The 22,264-nt window shown below is 40.7% G+C and overlaps 1 protein-coding gene across 1 annotated transcript; it reads right to left on the bottom strand.

Annotated features, from left to right (window-relative positions):
- Positions 1-11,754: 11,754 nt before the first annotated feature.
- On the bottom strand, positions 11,755-18,257 carry LOC143474592 (uncharacterized). The gene is made up of 7 exons (XM_076972094.1): positions 18,192-18,257; positions 17,877-18,094; positions 17,137-17,189; positions 16,988-17,037; positions 16,461-16,835; positions 14,413-14,576; positions 11,755-11,916 (listed from the first exon to the last, which is right to left on the bottom strand). The coding sequence occupies exons 1-7, from the start codon at positions 18,235-18,237 to the stop codon at positions 11,755-11,757; spliced, it is 1,068 nt and encodes a 355-aa protein (XP_076828209.1). The 5' UTR covers positions 18,238-18,257.
- Positions 18,258-22,264: the final 4,007 nt, after the last annotated feature.

Below are 22,264 nucleotides of genomic sequence, written 5' to 3'. Positions count from 1 at the left end.
AGCTCCACTTGGAAAGATGTAAAGGAGGAATTCTGGTCTGGATTGTGGATACTGTCTGTACCAGTGGAGATTCCGCACAGAATCACTGAACTGTTTGTAGCTGCAGGACAGAGTAACATTATCACCCTGAAGCACAGCATTATGGGATAAAAGTGGTTCTATTGGATCTGCCATAGAGTCTCCTGTCATAGAGAATAGAAGATAAAGTTAACAGAATCATGGCAGAGTTGCATAAATAGTAGAATTAATCCAAACAAGTGTAAACTCACCCAGTGAAAGACACACACACAGTATTGTTATGCTGAACATGATGACTGGTCTTTACGTGATGAGAATGTTCTGTGTTCTCCACTCTTGTATCTTCTGAGCTCCAGGAGTCTTTGTGTAGCTCCGCCCACTGAACGAATGTCAATCATACCTGTTGCTCCACTGTAAGTTTTGTCTGTTCTTGTGGTGAAACATCTGATGGTGAAACTTGAAATATTTTAGGGCAGTAAAATTTACTTGGTCAAGACTGTTGCATGTAATTTTCTTTGCAGGTGCAGGTGATCAGGAGGGTGGGAAAATGTAGACACATCCATCCAGTGACAGTGTGCAAAACAGGTGATTATTATGATTAAACTCAGCTCAGTGACAAATACATGCATAAACACTGACAGCACATCCTATCACAACTTGTCAAACTCTAATTCTCAATACCTTAAAATGCTTAATTTAAATTAGAGTAAAATATTTTTCCTTCAATATTCTACACACAATAAAGAAAATTTTTTACTGTATGTCCATACATTCCGTACAATGTCCGTACATCCACACTCCTGGACACTTTGACACTTTTACAGTACATCCCATACATTTGCACTACTGGGCATCGCACATACTAGTTCCAGTTTTACCGAATTTCTCCTGTACTGCACTACCTCCTATCTCTGGTCGAGATACTTGCACACTTGTATAGTCTTTGTATTGTTTGTGAATGTCATATAAGTTATTGTTAAATTGTTTGTGGGTGTCCATTACTGTGATTTGTACTACTCTGTTGTATTGTGTAACTGCTACTGGCTGCTAAATTTCCTTCAGGATCAATAAAGTATCTACCTACTTACATATTCTTGTGTTTTGTATTGACACCCACACATGTTTGTATGTATGTTTGTATTTTTCTTGTTCGTAAACCTTTGATTTTAAACGTACTTGTTTTTTAATATTTGGATTAATTCGTCAAAATAAAGCCTTTCTTAGTTATTTTGTTAATGTGATGTAACTGGTATCACATGTTCTATTGATTTGAATCACAGACAACAGTAAGACAGGACACAGCAGCAGAGATGTAACGTTTCCCAAAGTCCAGTCTGTTCTTCAGCAGTATCTGCTCCCATAAACCCATCTTAGGTGTCTGGAGCTTCAGAGCAACGTAATTGGTAGATTAAATGGTGGAGATCAGCTTCCATATGACCCTGTTTATGCTTTAGGGGTTTATGCTTACCAGCAGTTCAATGAATGGTGGTTTATTTGAAAATGGGTGTTGGGGAGAACCTTCAGGAGCCGACAAGGCCAAAACAATAAATAAAAGGACTTTCAAGAAAAAAGGCAGAGTACCTTAGCTAATATTTAAAGAAACACAACAGAAAGGACACAAAACATCCCTAACTCCTCAATCAAAAACAATACTTAACGTGAACGTTAGGGAGCATTGAGCCCCCTACTTCCACATTTACCCATAACCACTATTTACACTATATAGCCTACAGAATATACAAGCCACTTGATGCAAATCAACACTCGAAACGATCACTCACAAAAGTCACAACCAAACCAATATCTCAGAATGAGCAAGGACACATTAATGTCAAAGCACTGTGCCGAACAACGGAGAAAACGCACTCTTCTTTTCCTGGCTGGGTGTGTCGTCTTTATAGGTGAAGTGCCAGGATGAGGCAGCCAATCTGGTGACGACACGACACTGGGACAACGGGGTGGAGGCACATCTGGATCTGACATCAATGCATGGGACACAGTTTTCATATACAACACAACGCAAGCACACTATGATAACTAGTCCAAGGGGTCATAAGAGCAGGAAAGATCAATCTTAGAAATTTTAACACAGTAATAATTGTAAAGATTGGATGAGAAAACATTCATGAAAAATCTTAAATGAATACATAGGAACATTTTCTTAATGAAAGTTTTTGAGTTGTTGAGTTTCAGAGGTTTTTGTACAGTGTATCTGTGTTTCCTGTCACTGTGGGCCGCAGGGCACAGTAGTACAGAGCAGAGTCTGATACTGCAGCAGAGGAGATCTTCAGATTCACACGATCTTGGTCTTTTTCTTTTAGAACTTCTGCAGACATTCTAGGAAGATTAGGGTCACTGTTATTTTGATTTTCCATTGCGAAAAGAAGAAACCCTGGTCTAGATGTGGGAAACTGGCGATACCACTGAAGAACATCACCAGTTCTCCCACTGTAACTGCAGGAGAGAGTAACAGTTTCCCCCTCTGACACATGCTTTACTGGGTCAACTGGTTCAATGTTCTGTGTTGAGACTTCACCTGGTGAGAGAAGAAGAAAATTAAGAAAAACAGCTGATGCTGTGAAACAAATTATAAAATTAAACAGAAATTCTTCATAGAAACACATTTATGTTTTCTAATATGTTTCTGGATTATTGAAAAAGCGTCTCCAACCATAAACTCACCTAACAGTGTGAGTAGGAGAGAAAGTGTAAAGAGCAACATGATAATGGAGATGTGAAGTGAATGAAAGCCAAAACTTAATGGGATTCATGTAGTTTTATACTGAGATACAGAGCTCCACCCTTACACCACCTCACACTGCTCCACTCTTACACCACCTCACAATGCTCCACCCTTACACCACCTCACACTGCTCCACCCTTACACCACCTCACACTGATCATCATAGTACCCTTCCCTAAATTTCCATTTGATCAGAGTAGGAATATTGGACATGCATCCAGATTCAAATATTTAACTTAATCAGCACTGAAGTTTATTCATGAAGCTCAAAGCAAAAGTGCTCAAATTTTAATAAAATGTAAATAATACAGTTAGTCTATTTATTGATGTCGAAATCATGGTGAATCAAGTAGTCACATACTAACTAGAATCACTGCAACATTTGATAAATCATTTCCTATTAACTTTTATACACACAAAATGATCCTTTTTTTTGTTTTAATACAAATGTAATCTGTATGAGACAGTGCCTTATAAGGACTTCCTGTGGATCTTATGGGCACCTTATTAAATTAATCTAGTTCTGCTGAAGAGGTAATAAAAGTCAATACCAAACATATCTACATAAAGCCTGCCCTCTGGTGGTAGACCTGTGTCATCACCTTGTATTGCTAAAAAAGAATAGTTTGCTTAGATGCATCAATGTGTGAATGAGATCAGCTGACCATTTTCATTGTTCTGTTAAAGTAGACAATTGCATACCATCAATGATAATGATACTGTCACTATAGGTCATCATGGATAAAATGTTATGATCAAGGCAAGAGGTTTTTGTACAGTGTGTCTGTGTTTCCTGTCACTGTGGGCACCAGGGCACAGTAGTACAGAGCAGAGTCTGATACTGCAGCAGAGGAGATCAGCAGATCCACACGTTTAAGATTCTGATTAACATCAGCAGACGTACGATGTGGGAGAGGTTCACTTTTAGCTCCACTTGGAAGGATGTAGAGGAGGAATTCTGGTCTGGATTGTGGGTACTGTCGGTACCAGTGGAGATTATACACAGTATCACTGAACTGTTTGTAGCTGCAGGACAGGGTAACATTATCACCCTGAAACAGAGCATTATGGGATAAAAGTGGTTCTATTGGATCTGCCATAGAGTCACCTGTCATAGAGAAGAGAAGATAAAGTTAACAGGATCATCGCAGAGTTACATAAGTCTGACTCACAATGTTCTTTCAACACCACATGGTAATTTATTCTTTACTCTGTACTTGCAATAGTAGAATTAATCCAAACAAGTGTAAACTCACCCAGTGAAAGCCACACACACAGTATTGTTATGCTGAACATGATGACTGGTCTTTATGTGCTGAGAATGTTCTGTGTTCTCCACTCTTGTATCTTCTGAGCTCCAGGAGTCTTTTTGTAGCTCCGCCCACTGAATGAATGTAAATTATACCTGTTGCTCCACGTTAAGTTTTGTCTGTTCTTGTGGTGAAACATCTGATATTCCTGTGGTGAAATTTGGGCTGATATGTGCAATATTTTAGGGCAGTCTTGACCAGTGGACTCCACTTGGTCATTGGGTGATGCTAGTGATTTCTGGCTTGAGTTGTAACTGGCTGTGTGAGTTCGGACCGATGGTTTACCGTCGGGTCTGTTATGAGAAAATTCGATACGCATTGGGATAAGTAATGCTTATATGCTGCAAATTTATTGAATATGTGTATAGTGCATAAAGAACATCATTGTGGATTTTTGGGGTTGTTTATTTTGGGTTATTGATAAAACATTGTAAGGCTGGGCTGTTGTATTCTTTTGGGGTGTTTTCTCCTGTTTAAGTTATAGGGAGATAGGGAAGGTTTATGTATTTTCATTTGTTTTCTTTTTATAAGGTTAATTAAGTTGAAACAGGGGATTATGGAATTTAGTTTGTTATGTTGGCCTTGGCCGTATCTTTTTAATATATATACATAACACAAATAAATGAATGGCAACAGTCAAGACATCCATTTCAGTGTCGCCCAGTATATTTATTTTTATTTCTTTTTATGTAGCGACCTTGTCTAGCTAGCCGGGTTCATCTGGGCCGTAACACTGATAATTAGACCTGTTCCTTTAAAGCTGTATTTATATGTATATGCACATGTATTAGTCACATTCGACCATCTTCAGTTTAAAGAATACATCTTTGAATATAAAAAATATAAATAGTAGTAGTAGGAGGTTTTTGTACAGTGTAGCTGGGCTTTCTGTCACTGTGGGCTCCAGGGCACAGTAGTACAGTGCAGAGTCTGATACTGCAGCAGAGGAGATCAGCAGATCCACTTGTTTTTGATTCTGATCAACATCAGCAGACATACGATGTGGGAGAGGTTCACTTTTAATTCCACTTGGATAGATGTAGAGGAGGAATTCTGGTCTGGATTGTGGATACTGTCGGTGCCAGTGGAGATTCTGCACAGTATCACTAAACTGTCTGAAGCACAGCATTATGGGATAAAAGTGGTTCTATTGGATCTGCCATAGAGTCACCTGTCATAGAGAAGAGAAGATAAAGTTAACAGGATCATGGCAGAGTTACATAAGTCTGATTCACACTCTGTTCTTTCAAAACCACATGGTAATTTATTCTTTATTCTGTATTTACAATAGTAGAATTAATACAAGCAAGTGTAAACTCACCCAGTGAAAGCCACACACACAGTATTGTTATGCTGAACATGATGACTGGTCTTTATGTGATGAGAATGGTCTGTGTTCTCCACTCTTGTATCTTCTGTGCTCCAGGAGTCTGTGTAGCTCCGCCCACTGAATGTCAATCATACCTGTTGTTCCACTGTAGGTTTTGGCTGTTCCTGTGGTGAAACTTGGGCTGATGTGTGCAATATTTTAGGGCAGTAAAATTTACTTGGTCAAGACTGTTGCATGTCATTTTTTTGCAAAAAACATTATGGCATATTGTGTGTAGAATATTGAAGGAAAGCATTTTAAGGTATTGTAATGTTTGGAGGACATAGAGAGGGATCCTGATGCAAAAGCTCAAGACTTTTATTTTGATAGCTCTGTACAGCAGTAGCACATGAAGACACTAGGTTGTTATGAGAGATAGTCCGTGTCGCTACGTAGAGGTGGTTAATCCGGTCCAAGGTCGTGACGGGTAGGCAGAGTCTGTGAGGTATCTGAGGGCTAGGCAGGAGACGCGGTCTAGGGAACAAGCAGAGGTCGGTACACAATAGAATCCACACAAGGGTATAACGCTCAGTTCGCAACATGGTTGGCAATACTTCGCGTCAGAAAATGGAATGGAAGGGCATAAAATGTTAGGAATGTGGGCGTGGTGATGGGAAACAGCTGAGCTCGAGGGGCAATCAGGTGACATTCCTGACATTACCCCCCCTTAACGAGTAGGCGGACGGCCACGGCCCCGGGGGGCAGGAAAATGAGGATGGGCAGCGTGAAAGTCGGTGATGAGAGAGGGATAGAGTATATCCCGCGCAGGCACCCAGGCCCTTTCTTCGGGACCAAAGCCCTCCCAGTCGACGAGGTACTGGAGACCACCGCGCCGACGTCGGGACTCCAGCAGCTCCCGAATGATGTACGCCGGCCGACCATCAATGTCCAGAGACTCCGGGGGACGGTTCGGCATGGAGGAGACTGACATGGACAGGCTTATAGAGAGAGACATGAAACATAGGGTTAATGTGGTACTGAGGGGGCAGGGAGACGGCGGCGATCTGCATTCATGCGACGGGTATGGAGAGCGCGCCTTAACTGCACGTGAGCGAGCTCTCAGGTACGGGCACTATTTTTTAGCCAGTCGTCTAGGGCAGGAACATCAGAGGGAGTTTCGTCCCATGGGAATAATGGGGGCTGATAGCCATAAACACATTGGAAGGGAGTGAGTTTTGTCGAGGAGTGAATTATTGAATTACGGGCATATTCTGCCCAGGGGAGATATTTATGCCAGTCCCTTTGTGACATGCAGTATTGACGTAAAAATTGACCTAGTTCTTGGTTATAACGTTCTACCTCACCGTTTGACTGGGGGTGGTATCCTGAGGTTAGACTGACTGTAATTCCGAGTGATTTGCAGAACTGGGTCCAAACGCGTGACGTGAGTTGTACTCCCCGGTCAGACACGATGTCCTCTGGTAGCCCGTAGAAGTGAAACACTGTCTCCATGGCTGTAGGTAGTTTGGGATGAGGGATCAGACGACACATCTTAGAAATCCTGTCAACAATAACGAAAACAATAGTGCTACCTCCTGAAACAGGCAGGTCGGTGACGAAATCGACTGCCAGATCCCTAGACCACGAAGAAGCTTGCCGGTGGGGAGTGTACGGGGGGTGCATGATCAGGCACATACTTCACATGCGAGTATATAATCTCGTATGTCTTCTTCTTCTAGTCCGCGTGATGCCAGGGTGACCAGTACCGGGCGTGTCGTGGGTGAGCTAAAGGAGGCGTCCTCTTATGGACATTGGGACGTACTGCTTTCCCTCGGGACTATCCTCAGGGCCCGGATCAGTTCGTAGTGCTTCATCCAGGTCGTCTTGTATATACCATCGGATGAGATCAATAAAATAGGATTCTTTAAGCCTCATGGTACGTTTTAACTCCTGTCGTAGTATGCTATCCCGAACATGCTCAATAAATTGGTGCCGTACCAAATGGTCGGCATTTGCCATGGACCCAGGGCTTTGGCGTTTAATAAGCTCCATTAGAGATAAAAGGGAATGTGAATATTCTCTTAAAGACTCCCCTTCTAACTGTCGGCATTGGAAAAATTGCTTCTGTACTCAGATATAAGATTTAGAACAACCATAAATATCAACCAAAATGGTAAGAATTTGTTCTGGGTCACTTCTTTCACTGGCTGGGCGAAATTTGATTTCGGTTTTTGCTTCCCCATCTAAATGGTCACATATAAGTAAAGCTTGCTCACGTTGCGACATGTGGTGACCCTCCAATGACCTGCACACCTCCTCAACCCAGTCTTCTACAGTAAGAGCATCTGGAGATTTGCCAGAAAATCTAGGGCATTTTCTCTCTCTAGGAAGGTATATATACTGCTCAAATCTGTTTTGGCTCAACTCTGGTAGCATGCTAGCCTGAGTCTCTTCCACATCATTGGTGCTAGCACCCACATTAACTCCTTCAGTTACTTTCAACCTTTCATTTTCAGCTTGCAACTGTTGCACACGATCGGTCAAAACTAAGTTGTTCCTCCATATCAGTAGGCAAAGACATGTCACTGGAAACAGTGATATCTGTAGTCTTCCTTGATGGCGGCCTTCTTGATAGCAGATTGCTGGATAGGCCGATCCGTAGTCCCGCTGAAGATGCTGACCAATAACCACTGTTTTTTTTTCCACCTTATTCTCTGCCAAAAAGCACAACTCAGCCCTATAAAACATGGAATATCCTAATTACATTTTTTAGTATGCCCCCAAAAGTTACATCAGCACTCATATTCTGCCGACTACGCCAAATGTGACCTCTGGCTACCTCGTTCAATAGCTACTTAGTAGCCAACTCAAGACATTACTCAATAAGGCACACAGAAACGTTATGAGGCTGATATATTAAAAATTTTATTAAATACTAAACTCAGATCAGGACATCCAAGAGATAAAATTCCCTTTAATCAAATAATTATTTACTGTTACACAATCTGGTTCTGGGATGATGATAGGAACCATAGCCAAAAAAAAAGTAGCGATAATAAGCTCAACCTAGTTTTAACCCACCGTACAAAATAATGCTCACTCCAAAATAAAGTTTTAAACAAATGATTAAATAAAGAAATAAACCACAAGACTAAAATGTACTTCACATCAAAGGAACTTCATCAAATAATACAGCTCAAATGTGACACCGCAACCATAAATATGGATGGAAAAACAGAATTTAAACAGGCTGACTATTCACCACCGTGTCCAAGTTCATAATCCTAAAATCCACTCCCTATATAAAAAGGAAAAACTGTGGCTATGGTTACTGGCTGTACCAGACAAACCTAAAAATGTAAATAGAACAATTGGTCGACCATAGTAACCTACCCTGTCATGCCCAAAATTACGAATTCACATACCCTGTGTCTGTTGTGACAGAAATTATTGATTAGATCATGTTTAGTTATTATAAGAGATCATTATGAACTTCTGACTAAGCAGAAGAACTACAATAATGAAGTAGTGTGATTCAGTGTAACCATGTTTAGTTCATATTATGCATATGTGTGCTATTCTGTGACCCAGGTCAAGGGGAGTGCAAAGGGTAAGAGCACTCTGTTAACTGGTAGTCACTAGGCTACTATACTTGGATCATTTAGCTTTCTCTGTGTTCAACTGATACATCAGTTGCTTCCACTAAGTCTAGGGAAGTCCATATTAGGAGATACACATATGTGAGACAAAGTAGCCTGCTGGGTGCCTATGTTTTGTTACATGCTGTGCTAAAGATAACCTGCTTGTTAGAACTGCTGAATTATATAAGCAGGGGAACTGCCCCATTGCCTTCAGAGTTGTCATGCTTGAATGAGACTCTCATGTCTGTGTCTGTCTTGTGTATTTGTCCTATTTATATACACTGCTCAAAAAAATAAAGGGAGCACTCAAATAACACAACCTAGATCTGAATGAATGAAATATTCTCATTGAACACTTTGTTCTGTACAAAGTTGAAAGTGCTGACAACAAAATCACACAAAAATCATCAATGGAAATAAAATTTATTAACCAATGGAGGCCTGGATTTGGAGCCACACACAAAATTAAAGTGGAAAAACACACTACAGGCTGATCCAACTTTGATGTAATGTCCTTAAAACAAGTCAAAATGAGGCTCAGTATTGTGTGTGGCCTCCACGTGCCTTTATGACCTCCCTACAACACCTGGGCATGCTCCTGATGAGGTGGCGGATGGTCTCCTGAGGGATCTCCTCCCAGACCTGGACTAAAGCATCCGCCAACTCCTGGACAGTCTGTGGTGCAACGTGACGTTGGTGGATGGAGCGAGACATGATGTCCTAGATGTGCTCAATCGGATTCAGGTCTGGGGAATGGGCGGGCCAGTCCATAGTTTCAATGCCTTCATCTTGCAGGAACTGCTGACACACTCCAGCCACAGGAGGTCTAGCATTGTTCTGCATTAGGAGGAACCCAGGGCCAACCGCACCAGCATATGGTCTCACAAGGGGTCTGAGGATCTCATCTCGGTACCTAATGGCAGTCAGGCTACCTCTGGTGAGCACATGGAGGGCTGTGCGGCCCTCCAAAGAAATGCCACCCCACACCATTACTGACCCACTGCCAAACCGGTCATGCTGAAGGATGTTGCAGGCAGCAGATCGCTCTCCACGGCGTCTCTAGACTCTGTCACGTCTGTCACATGTGCTCAGTGTGAACCTGGTGTTCTCTGGCAAATGCCAAGCGTCCTGCATGGTGTTGGGCTGTGAGCACAACCCCCATCTGTGAATGTCGGGCCCTCATACCATCCTCATGTAGTCGGATTCTAACCGTTTGTGCAGACACATGCACATTTGTGGCCTGCTGGAGGTCATTTTGCAGGGCTCTGGCACTGCTCCTCCTGTTCCTCCTTACACAAAGGCGGAGGTAGCGGTCCTGCTGCTGGGTTGTTGCCCTCCTACGGCCTCCTCCACGTCTCCTGGTCTAGTGGCTCTGGACACTACGCTGACAGACACAGCAAACCTTCTTGCCACAGCTCGCATTGATGTGCCATCCTGGATGAGCTGCACTACCTGAGCCACGTCTCATGCTACCACGAGTGTGAAAGGACCACCAACATTCAAAATGACCAAAACATCATCCAGAAAGCATAGGTACTGAGAAGTGGTTTGTGGTCCCCACCTGCAGAACCACTCCTTTATAGGGGGGGTCTTGCTAATTGCCTCTCATTTCTACCTGTTGTCTATTCCATTTGCACAGCAGGTGAAATTGATTCACAATCAGTGTTGCTTCCTAACTGAACAGGTTGGTTTCACAGAAGTGTGGTTGACTTGAAGTTATATTGTGTTGTTTAAGTGTTCCCTTTATTTTTTTGAGCAGTGTACATTTATATTTTTGTAATAAATTAATCATTTAACCACGTCTAAGTTCTCATCCATTTCCAGAAAATTTCCACGACACTGTACAGGTGAAATATACAGCTTGACCACACTTCCTAGTACTCGCAGATATTCCCGGCTGCTCTAAAAAACATAGGAATACAATTGAATGCCTGCATGTTCTAGTCACATATTGCACCATAAATGAGGCCTATACTTGCCACACATCTGCACCGCTGCGCTGCGGGTACCTGGAGTCTCAAATCCTCCTGCGTAAATATGTGCTTCTCCCAAACACACCCCATGCTAGCTGGTTCAACGGCGTCCCCGTTGTCTTCTCCAGTAGTTTAGAACCGAATTAAGCCTGAATCATTAAAATACAGCTTCACGATTTACACGCACCATTCCGTCCGACGCTCACGTTAGCCGCCACGAGAACAAACGTGATCTTGTCCTAACTGCGCGAGACTATAAATAATGTGGAGCCAGGAGTGATCGAAACCAACACCACAATAAAAGACCCGCTTGCCGGTACACCAGGCTAGCAACAAACGCCAAAGCTGCTACGATCAGTCGGCCATCTTCAAAACAAAAGCCTCACTACCGTTACTACATCTCTACCCATCACACGGCAGCTCAATGAACGTTGGTTTATTTGAAAAAGGGTGTTGATGACAACGTTCGGGAGCCAACAAGGCCAAAACAATAAATAAAAGGACTTTCAAGAAAGAAAGCAGAGTAAGAAAGAAACACAAGGGAAAGGACACACAACTTCCCTAACTCCCTAGTCAAAAACAATACTTAACGTGAACGTTAGGGAGCGTCGAGCTCTCAACTTCCGCATTTACCCATAACCACTATTTACACTATATACAAAATATACAAGCCACTTAATGCAAATCAACACTTGAAACGATCACTCACAAAAGTCACAACCAAACTAATATCTGCAATATGAGCAAGCACACATGAATGTCAAAGCACTGTGCCCAACAACGGAGAAAACACGCTCTTCTTTTCCTGGCTGGGTGTGTCGTCTTTATAGGCGAAGTGCCGGAATGAGGCAGCCAATCCGGCACTGGGCACTGGGTTGGAGGCACATCTGGATCTGACATCAATGCATGGGACACAGTTCTCCTATACAACACAACACAACACAAGCACACCACAATGTAGTGGAGACTACAGCCCAAAAGCATGTATTTTGTATGACACCCAAAGGGATTCCTTTCCCTGCTGAACTGAGAGATGACTCACCCAAATCTCTTTGATTATATGTCAAGATGAACACTGATTCTTTTCCCAGCAACAGGCCCCAAAGGATCCATGTGCACAATGGTGTTTGTCTCCCAAAAGCTTATGCTGACCTACTGATCTCCTGAGCTTGGGAGAGAGGCCATATAAGAGTTCTGGTCAACATCAACCTTCTTTGGAGGACACTGGGACCACAGTCAAGAAGGACCTATAGTCACAAAACTCTAAATTCCAACCTTATCTGATTGCCCACGGTTTTAAACCCTTGGAAGTCCTGTGTTAAAATCCAGAACTGAAGATGCAAATATTTCAGAGATCTCTCCAAATCCAAACTCCAAATCCGAACTGTACATGAAATTGGGATGTAGCCTACTGGAACGAGATCAGCAAACTGAGTCTAAAAAGACCAAACTCGACAACATTCCAACCAAGGAAAGGGCAATTATTCTTGAGGCCAGTATTTAACTTTCCAGCCCTTAAGAACAAAGGACCACAGGACCATGTGCCTCTAAATGTGAACACTGTGCCATGCGGTTGATATAAAGACACAACTTATGATCTTTCATGTATTCAGTATTAAGTGATTTTATTAGAATACCTGTTATTGTATAAACACCCCACATTGATGCATATCCATGTATTACTTTGTGTATCAGTAGTTAGATACCTGTTCTTGTAGTCTTAAATTGTATAATGAATGCAGGCATGCATATATATATTACTGTGTGTTCTGCTGTTTAGACATGCATGCTCATTAATTCTATGTGTTAGAGTCATAGAGACCTGTGTAGTCACATATTCCTGTGCTGCATTATTTTAGACATATCAATACACGTATTCCCATGTAATATTAATTTAGATTCATATATAACCAAGTATCAACATGTTATGTGCTATATTAGGCATATCTATGTATTAATTTGTATGTTACTCATCGAATGTAATCATTCTCATGTGTGCTTATGTGACCTCACATTCATGCCTGTCTGTGCATTATGTGTCATTTATTGTCCAAAGTGGAAATTAAGAATGGCTCAATGTGTAGACTAATAGAACCAAATTAATTCTTATTTAGGCAGAGTATGTAAGTCAATTTATTTAGGAATAGGGAATTCCCTCTGTCTTCAAATTGTGTTAATCTGTCTTCTTTGGTTAAGTCATTAACTAGACCTGGAAAGACGGGCACTCCTCGCTCCACCCCCCCCACCCTGTCCGGGCAGAGGTCATGAATATTCAGTAATACAGACCCAATGGTCAAGGACCTGATGACCAAGGAATGAAAACTTGTTTAAAAGCCCTTGCTCGAAGCGAAACAATGAGCTTGGCAGCCTGGTAGATTTGGAAGGACTTGAAGAATTTCGCCAGACTTGCCGAGACTCAAAGACTCTAAGCCTCCGCGATTCGTGACCTGCTCCGGTTGGTCCGCATAACCACGCCTCTTCTTCGAAGTAAGACGCTCAGTTCATATGCTGTTTTGGGGTTGCCAACTTCTATTCCTCCCGGAGTCCGAAATAGTAAATACTGTTACCATTAACCTGCCCAAACTTTCTCTTTCTCCTTTCTATTCTCTCTCTAAAGACCTCGTGTCCGTCCCTGGGTCCTAAGCTAACCTAGGAATGTCTGGGGTAGTCATAATCCATTTAAATCTCATGATCTGATCACCGACAGTTGTTTATCATTCGCTGTTGTTGTTTAATTTTCTATTCTTTGTTGTTTACTATTATACCTCTGGTTAGATTAGTAGATTTACATATAGGTTTAGTTTCATTTTGAGCCAAATCATTCCATATGCTATTCTTTATATCAATTGTAATGTTAACCATTTAATAAATTTGGACATTTATTCATTAATCTGGTCACGGTGGTAAATGCATATTTTGGTCGATGGTATTAGGTCATTACGCGGAACCAGAACTTAACCCTTTAGTAATGAGACTGATTAAACCATATTCCACCTATCTCCGTTATCACAATACTGGTTCCTGAGCAATCAGGATGGTGCCTCGTTCATAATCCCTAACTAACATATATATCCGCTACAACAACAACTAGTCTAAGGGGTCGTAACAGCAGGAAAGATCAATCTTAGAATTTTGAACACAGTAATAATTGTATAGATTGGATGAGAAAACATGATAAATCTGACATGAATACATTGGAGCCTTTTCTTAATGAAAGTTTTTGAGTTGTTGAGTTTCAGAGGTTTTTGTACAGTGTATCTGGGTTTCCTGTCACTGTGGGCCGCAGGGCACAGTAGTACAGAGCAGAGTCTGATACTGCAGCAGAGGAGATCTTCAGATTCACACGATTTTTGTCTTTTTCTTTTACATCTTCTGCAGACATTCTAGGAAGATTAGGGTCACTGTTCCTTTGATTTACCATTGTGAAAAGAAGAAACTCTGGTCTAGATGTGGGAAACTGGCGATACCACTGAAGAACATCAGCAGTGCTCCCACTGTGACTGCAGGAGAGAGTAACAGTTTCCCCCTCTGACACATGCTTTACTGGGTCAACTGGTTCAATTTTCTGTGTTGAGACTTCACCTGGTGAGGAGAGGGAAAATGCAGTAAAACATCTCATGCTGGGAAACAAACATTCAGCATAAACTCTTCATAGAAATGAAAATTTTATTTAAATGTTTTGTAAGATCCCTCTGCATCGTTGAACAAAAAATATCTACTACCATGAAGATAAACTCACCTGAAAGCATGAGTAGGAGAGAAAGTGTAAAGAGCAGCATGATGATGGAGATGTGAAGTGAGTTAAAGCCAAAGCTGAATGGGATTCATGTAGTTTTATACTGAGATACGGAGCTCCACCTTTACACCACCTCACAAATTATATCTACATAAAGCCTGCCCTCTTCTGGTAGATTTGTGTCATCACACTGTATTGATAGAAAATAATAGTTTGCTTTGATGCATCAATGTGTCCATGAGATCAGCTGACCATTTTCATGTTCTAATAAAGTAGACAATTGCATACCATCAATAATAATGATACTGTCACTATAGTTCATCATCAATAAAATGTTATGACCAAGTCAAGAAGTTTTTATACAATATCTGTAAAACTTATTTAATACTTGTAAGTATCTGGAAAACTTATTTAATGTCATAATAGTACACCATAATTTAAAATTAATTAACTGACATTATATCAGTACACCACAATGGTAAACATATTCACTGTCATTATACCAGTGCACTATTGTCATGTTCTCACTTCGCCTCCTTCTTAAGCATTTAGGAGTGTCTGTCATCTCTCCCCGTGTTTTTCCATCTTCTCGTCTCATTTCACACCCTTCTCATCACATCTTCTGCAGTCTGATTATTATGTTCTACTGCATAAAGTTTATTTATGTGTTTTAGTTTGTGAATTTATACTCTATGCTTCCAATCATCAGGTTCAGGTCAGTTTATTATTACTATTATTGTATGTGTTACACTTGTTGCTGCTCCTTTGTTTCTGCCTATAAAAAATTGAGACGACAGTACAGCTTTAAAAACGCAATAAACAATAACATATGTACTAGATAACTTCTTAAGCAAAATAAGATTCCAAACAAAATAAGGTTCACAGCTCCGTGTTCCCCGGAAGCGGAATAACAATGCGCATGAGGGCATCAAAGGAATGAATCGAAACTAGCTAGCGGTGGTACACTAACGACAGCTAGCGTCGCCACAGCGGGCGGAAATGATCATACAGTTAAGCCCGCCCACTAAGAGGGAAGATACGATTGGTCAATTTTACTGTCATTTGAAACTGGTATTGTACTAAATTATAACTGCCAGGCCCTCTGTAAATGAACAGCGGGCATCACAGTCCTGTTAGGGGGAGACACAGGCTCACAGGCTTCCACTTAACCCCTCACCTTCCTACACAGATTGAATAGACACGGTTGAATAATTTATTTGCTTATATTGTAATTGTTTAGATGTCGATTGTCAAACTGTAAGTAGATAAAATAAAATTGGATAAATTATATTATATATATTTATGTTTTAAGAATATTTTAGGCCCTCTGAGAGGGCGTAGAGGGCCCTGACGGTTCCCCACTGCTCCCTAACCTTTCCCTATGTGTGCCTCTGCTATGTGCTCTTAGTTGAGAGTGTTTCCCATTCCTTGTCTGTTTGGTTGTGTTTGCTTCTCCCTGTATTTTTCGTTGCCTTATCTGAGTATTTAGTTTACTGTGTGTAATTTCTGTTCTTTTTCATCAGCCATGTGTTGCCGTTTCTGTTGAGTGTCTGTTATTATTGGTGTAGAGTCATGGTCTGTTCACTACGCCTCATTGTTCAACAGGAGAGTGCAGGCTACAAATAAATCCTCTTTCTATCATGTCTGTGTCCTCCTCTTTTGAGTGTTACAGTAATGGTAAATGTATTTACTGTCCTTATATCAGTACAGAATAATGGCAAAAATATCACGTTGTGCTTTTGCAGTGTATCTGTGTAGTAGGAGGTTTTTGTACAGTGTAGCTGGGTTTCCTGTCACTGTGGGCACCAGGGCACAGTAGTACAGAGCAGAGTCTGATACTGCAGCAGAGGAGATCAGCAGATCCACACGTTTAAGATTCTGATTAACATCAGCAGACATACGATGTGGGAGAGGTTCACTTTTAGCGCCACTTGGATAGATGTAAAGGAGGAATTCTGGTCTGGATTGTGGATACTGTCGGTACCAGTGGAGATTCTGCAAATTACCACTGAACTGTTTGTAGCTGCAGGACAGGGTAACATTATCACCCTGAAGCACAGCATTATGGGGGAAAAGTGGTTCTATTGGATCTGCCATAGAGTCACCTGTCATAGAGAAGAGAAGATAAAGTTAACAGAATCATAACAGAGTTACATAAGTCTGACTCACACTATACACTTTTAGCACCATACAGAATTATTTATCCTTCATTCAGTACTTACAATAGTAGAATTAATCCAAACAAGTGTAAACTCACCCAGTGAAAGCCACACACACAGTATTGTTATGCTGAACATGATGACTGGTCTTTACGTGATGAGAATGTTCTGTGTTCTCCACTCTTGTATCTTCTGAGCTCCAGGAGTCTTTGTGTAGCTCCACCCACTGAATGAATGTCAATCATACCTGTTGCTCCACTGTAAGTTTTGTCTGTTCTTGTGGTGAAACATCTGATGTTCCTGTGGTGAAACGTGGGCTGATGATGTGCAATATTTTAGGGTAGTAAAATTTACTTGGTCAAGACTGTTGCATGTCATTTTTTTTGCAAAAATATTATGACATATTGTTTATGGAATATTGAAGGAAAAATATTTTACTCTAATTTAATTTAAGCATTTTAAGGTATTGAGAGTTTTTGTAAACAGTTATTGTGATAGGATGCGCTGTCAGTGTTTATGCATGTATTTGTCACTGAGCTGAGTTTAATCATAATAATCACCTGTGATGCACACTGACACGCCCCCTACTGGATAGATGTGTCCACACGCCCCCACCCTCCTGATCACCTGCACCACCCTGTCACCCCGTTCACCCCCTGACACTCACCTGGGCTTTTAAAACATGTATCAGGCTCCATTACCTTCTCCAGAATGTATTTAATTATTACACATTTGACCATCTTCATTTGAAGGAATACATCTTTGAACATGTAAAAGATAAAACGTTCTCTATCTTGATTTAATAAAGTATCCTATGAAACTTTATTTTCTCTATATTCACAGTCAAACACTGTCTTAACTTTTAAAAAGATTTAACTTTTTAAATGACCAAATGCACAATCATTAAGAATATATCACCTATTTAATTTTATCTGTGTAATAGGAGGTTTTTATACAGTGTATCTGTGTAGTAGGAGGTTTTTGTACAGTGTATCTGGGTTTCCGGTGAGCTGGTTCAGCCTTAATGACATATTCACTAGCTTGAATAATCAGCAGCAGAAACTCTGGTCTTGATCCAGGCTTCTGTAGGTACCAGTGGAGACTATAAGGTGATCCATCATATGTGCAGGACAGTGTGGTACTGCTGCCTTCAGTTAAGGATATGACGGTTTCATCTGGTCTAATACCACTGTCTGCAGAGTCAGCTGTAAAAACATCACACAGTGTCAAAAAATTACTAATTAAATACAAATGATGGTTGTTTGTTAACCCACCAAATGTGATTGTGTAATGACGACTTACCAATACTGGGAAGAGTTATAACAGTGAAGAGCAGCAACATGTTCATCCTGAATGTAAGTTCAGATCTTGAACTTTACACAAGAATGCCAGTGTCACTTGAAACACGCTATACTACACATACTGTACCCTCATCACATCAAACTCCTCCCACTCATCCTGTAGTCACTGCAATGGCTGATGGACCCATTTGTTATGTGATGTGATTGGTATCTAGTATGTGTGTGCTAATCTAAGATGATTAAACAACAGATCAAACAAAATAAGTCATATTTATACATGCTCAAAAAAAATAAAGGTAACACTAAAATAACACATCCTAGATCTCAATGAATAAAATATTCCAGTTGAAAATCTTTATTTATTACACAGTGGAATGCATTGAGAACTAAATAACAAAAATGATCAATGTAAATCAAAATTATCCCATGGAGGTCTTGATTTGGAATCATACTCAAAATCAAAGTGGAAAATCAAATGACAGGCTAATGTAGTAGTGTGGATGGCCTCCACATGCCTGTATGACCTCCCTACAACACCTGGGCATGCTCCTGATGAGGCAGCAGATGTTCTCCTGAGGAATCTCCTCCCAGACCTGGATTAAAGTGTCAGTTAACTTCTGGACAGTCTGTTGTGCAATGTGGCATTGGCGGATGAAACGAGACATGATGTCCCAGATGTGCTCGATTGGATTCAGATCTGGGGAACGGGCAGGCCAGTACATAGCATCAGTGCCTTCATCGTGCAGGAACACACTTCAGCCACTCTTAGTTTAAGAGCAGACACACAGGGTTTCAACTGAGGAATATCAAACATTTGCCACCTCTACGCAAAAGGTAGTGCTTGGTCTTCAGCAGAAGGATTTCAAAGATTGAAAGATTAAAGAAAAATTTAAATGTGGAAAATGCAAATGGCTCCCCCTTCTGGGAAAAGTGTGACTCTGCATCAGAACTATGTCATGCTTTTTGTACAGTGTATCTGGGTTTCTTGTCACTGTGGGCACCAGGGCACAGTAGTACAGAGCAGAGTCTGATACTGCAGCAGATGAGATCAGCAGATCCACATGATTTTGGTCTTTATCCACTTTTGCAGATATCCCAGGGATCTCAGACATTTTGTTAGTTTTACTTGGGTAGATAAGAACAAGAAACTCTGGTCTACATGTGGGAAACTGGCAATACCACTGCAGATTATAAACATTACTACCACAGTAACTGCAGGAGAGAGTAACAGTTTCCCCCTCTGACACATGCTTTACTGGGTCAACTGGTTCAATGTTCTGTGTTGAGACTTCACCTGGTGAGAGAAGAGGAAAATGTAGTTAAATCAGAACATCTGATGCTGTGAAAAACAGTCAACAGAAGTTTTTTATCCATAAATTCATAAATATATCTTGAATGTTTTCTATTATTTTTCTGCATCATTGAACATGAATCTGTTATAAAGATAAATTCACCTAAAAGTGTGAGCAGGAGAGAAAGTGTAAAGAGCAGCATGATGATGGAGATGTGAAGTGAGTGAAAGCCAAAGCTGAATGGGATTCATGTAACTTTATACTGAGATACAGAGCTCCACCCTTACACCACCTCACACTGCTCCACCATTACACCACCTCACACTGCTCCACCCTTACACCACCTCACACTGTTCCACCTTTACACCACCCACATAGATCATCATAGTACCCTTCCCTAAATTTCCATTTGATCAGAGTAGGAATATTGGACACACATCCAGATTCAAATATGTAATATAATCAGCACCGAAGCTCAAAGCATGGTAAGTGCTCCAATTTTAATAAAATGTAAACAATAGTCTTAGTCTTAGTCACTATAGGTCACCATGGATAAAAAGTTATGATCAAGTGAAGGAAAAGCTTGGATCTGCTTTATAAATATGTCATGCTTTTTGCACAGTGTATCTGTGTAGGAGGTTTTTGTACAGTGTATCTGTGTAGTAGGAGGTTTATGTATAGTGTATCTGTGTAGTAGGAGGTTTTTGTACAGTGTATCTGGGTTTCCTGTCACTGTGGGCTCCAGGGCACAGTAGTACAGAGCAGAATCTGATACTGCAGCAGAGGAGATGTTCAGATGTAAAAGGCTTTCGCTGTTTTCAGTTATAGCTGATAGACGAGGAAGATGAGAGGCAACAATTTCAGTACTGAATGGAGAAACTGAAACAATAAACTCTGGTCTTGAACTGGAATACTGGCGGTACCAGTAAAGATAATTAGGTTTGTCACGATAATTACACGTTATAATAACATCATCCCCCTCTGAGACGTGCATGTTTCTTGTAAGTGGTTGTATTGTCTGTGCTGATGTCTCTCCTGGGGAAGAAATATGATAAAGAAAATTCCATAAAACAGCTGTTGTTTGTTGCAATGTGCAGCATTAATGTTCACTAATTTAAACAAACATTAAAATTAAAGTTTGACAATTTTTACTTATCAAATCATTAGAAAAAGCCAAACAAAACAAGATGGAAAACATAAAGATAAATTCACCTAACAGTGTGAGTAGGAGAGAAAGTGTAAGGAGCAGCATGATGATGGATATGTGAAGTGAGTGAAAGCCAAAGCTGAATGGGATTCATGTAGTTTTATACTGAGATACAGAGCTCCACCCTTACACCATCTCACACTGCTCCACCCTTACAACACCCACAGTGCTCCACCATTACACCACCTCACACTAGTGATCAGGGGCGCAGATGGAAATTCTGAAGTAAGGGGGACCAAGCTGTACAATATATACGTTTATGCTTGTAGATCAGGGGTAATCAACTATATTTTTCCGCACACCAAATTTGGCATATAGCTCCGACGTGGCGAACGTAATTAAATAATGTGTTACGTAATTTGTTGAGTAATTTGTCTAGATGCTAGATTTCGGATGGGGTCAATATAAATCTGGGGGGGACATGTCCCCCCCGTCCCCAGTGCCATCTGCGCCCCTGCTTGTGATCACAGTACACTTCCCTAAAGTCTCCTTTAATCAGAGTAGGAATATTGGACATGCATCCAGATAAAAATATGTAAAATAATCATCATTGAAGTTTATTCATGAAGCTCAAAGCATGGTAAGTGCGCTAATTTTAATAAAATGTATATAATCAATTTAGGTTATTTAATAATCAAAGCATGGTGAATGAATTATTCACATGCTAACTAGAATCACTGGAAAAAATTTAAATAATTTCTTTTTAACTTCACACAAAATGATCATGTTTTAATACAAACTGTCTTATTACAAAATTTACTAGTCAGGACATGGTAAAGAGAACTTCATAATCACCTTATTAGGCAGACATGATGCTGATATACTGTAGAAATATTGATATACTGTATAATGTATGCATTGAATCATTTTCATGTGGGATCACAAGCCATTCACTTCATTAGATGTAACCTGTATGAAACAGTGCCTTATAAGGACATCCTGTGGACATCTTATGGACACAGTATTAAATTACTGTAGTTCTGCTAAAGAGGTTTTTAAAGTCTTTCAGTACCAAGTCATATCTACATAAAGCCTACCCTCTGCTGGTAGATTTGTGTCATCACCTTGCATTGATAGAAAATAATAGTTTGCTTAGATGCATCAATGTATCCATGAGATCAGCTGACCATTTTCATTGTTCAGTTAAAGTAGACAATTGCATACCATCAATGATAATGATACTGTCACTATAGGTCACCATGGATAAAATTATGATCAAGTCAAGAGGTTTTTGTACAGTGTAGCTGGGTTTCCTGTCACTGTGGGCACCAGGGCACAGTAGTAGAGAGCAGAGTCTGATACTGCAGCAGAGGAGATCAGCAGATCCACTTGTTTTTTATTCTGATCAACATCAGCAGACATACGATGTGGGAGAGGTTCACTTTTAGCTCCACTTGGAAAGATGTAAAGGAGGAATTCTGGTCTGGATTGTGGATACTGTCGGTACCATTGGAGACTGTTTACAGTCCCACTGAACTGTTTGTAGCTGCAGGACATGGTAACATTATTACCCTGAAGTACAGCATTATGGGATAAAAGTGGTTCTATTGGATCTGCCATAGAGTCATCTGCCAT

The sequence above is a fragment of the Brachyhypopomus gauderio genome, chromosome 14 (assembly GCF_052324685.1).
Source record: "Brachyhypopomus gauderio isolate BG-103 chromosome 14, BGAUD_0.2, whole genome shotgun sequence".
NCBI lineage: Eukaryota > Metazoa > Chordata > Actinopteri > Gymnotiformes > Hypopomidae > Brachyhypopomus > Brachyhypopomus gauderio.
This window is presented reverse-complemented; position numbering and strand designations above follow the sequence as displayed.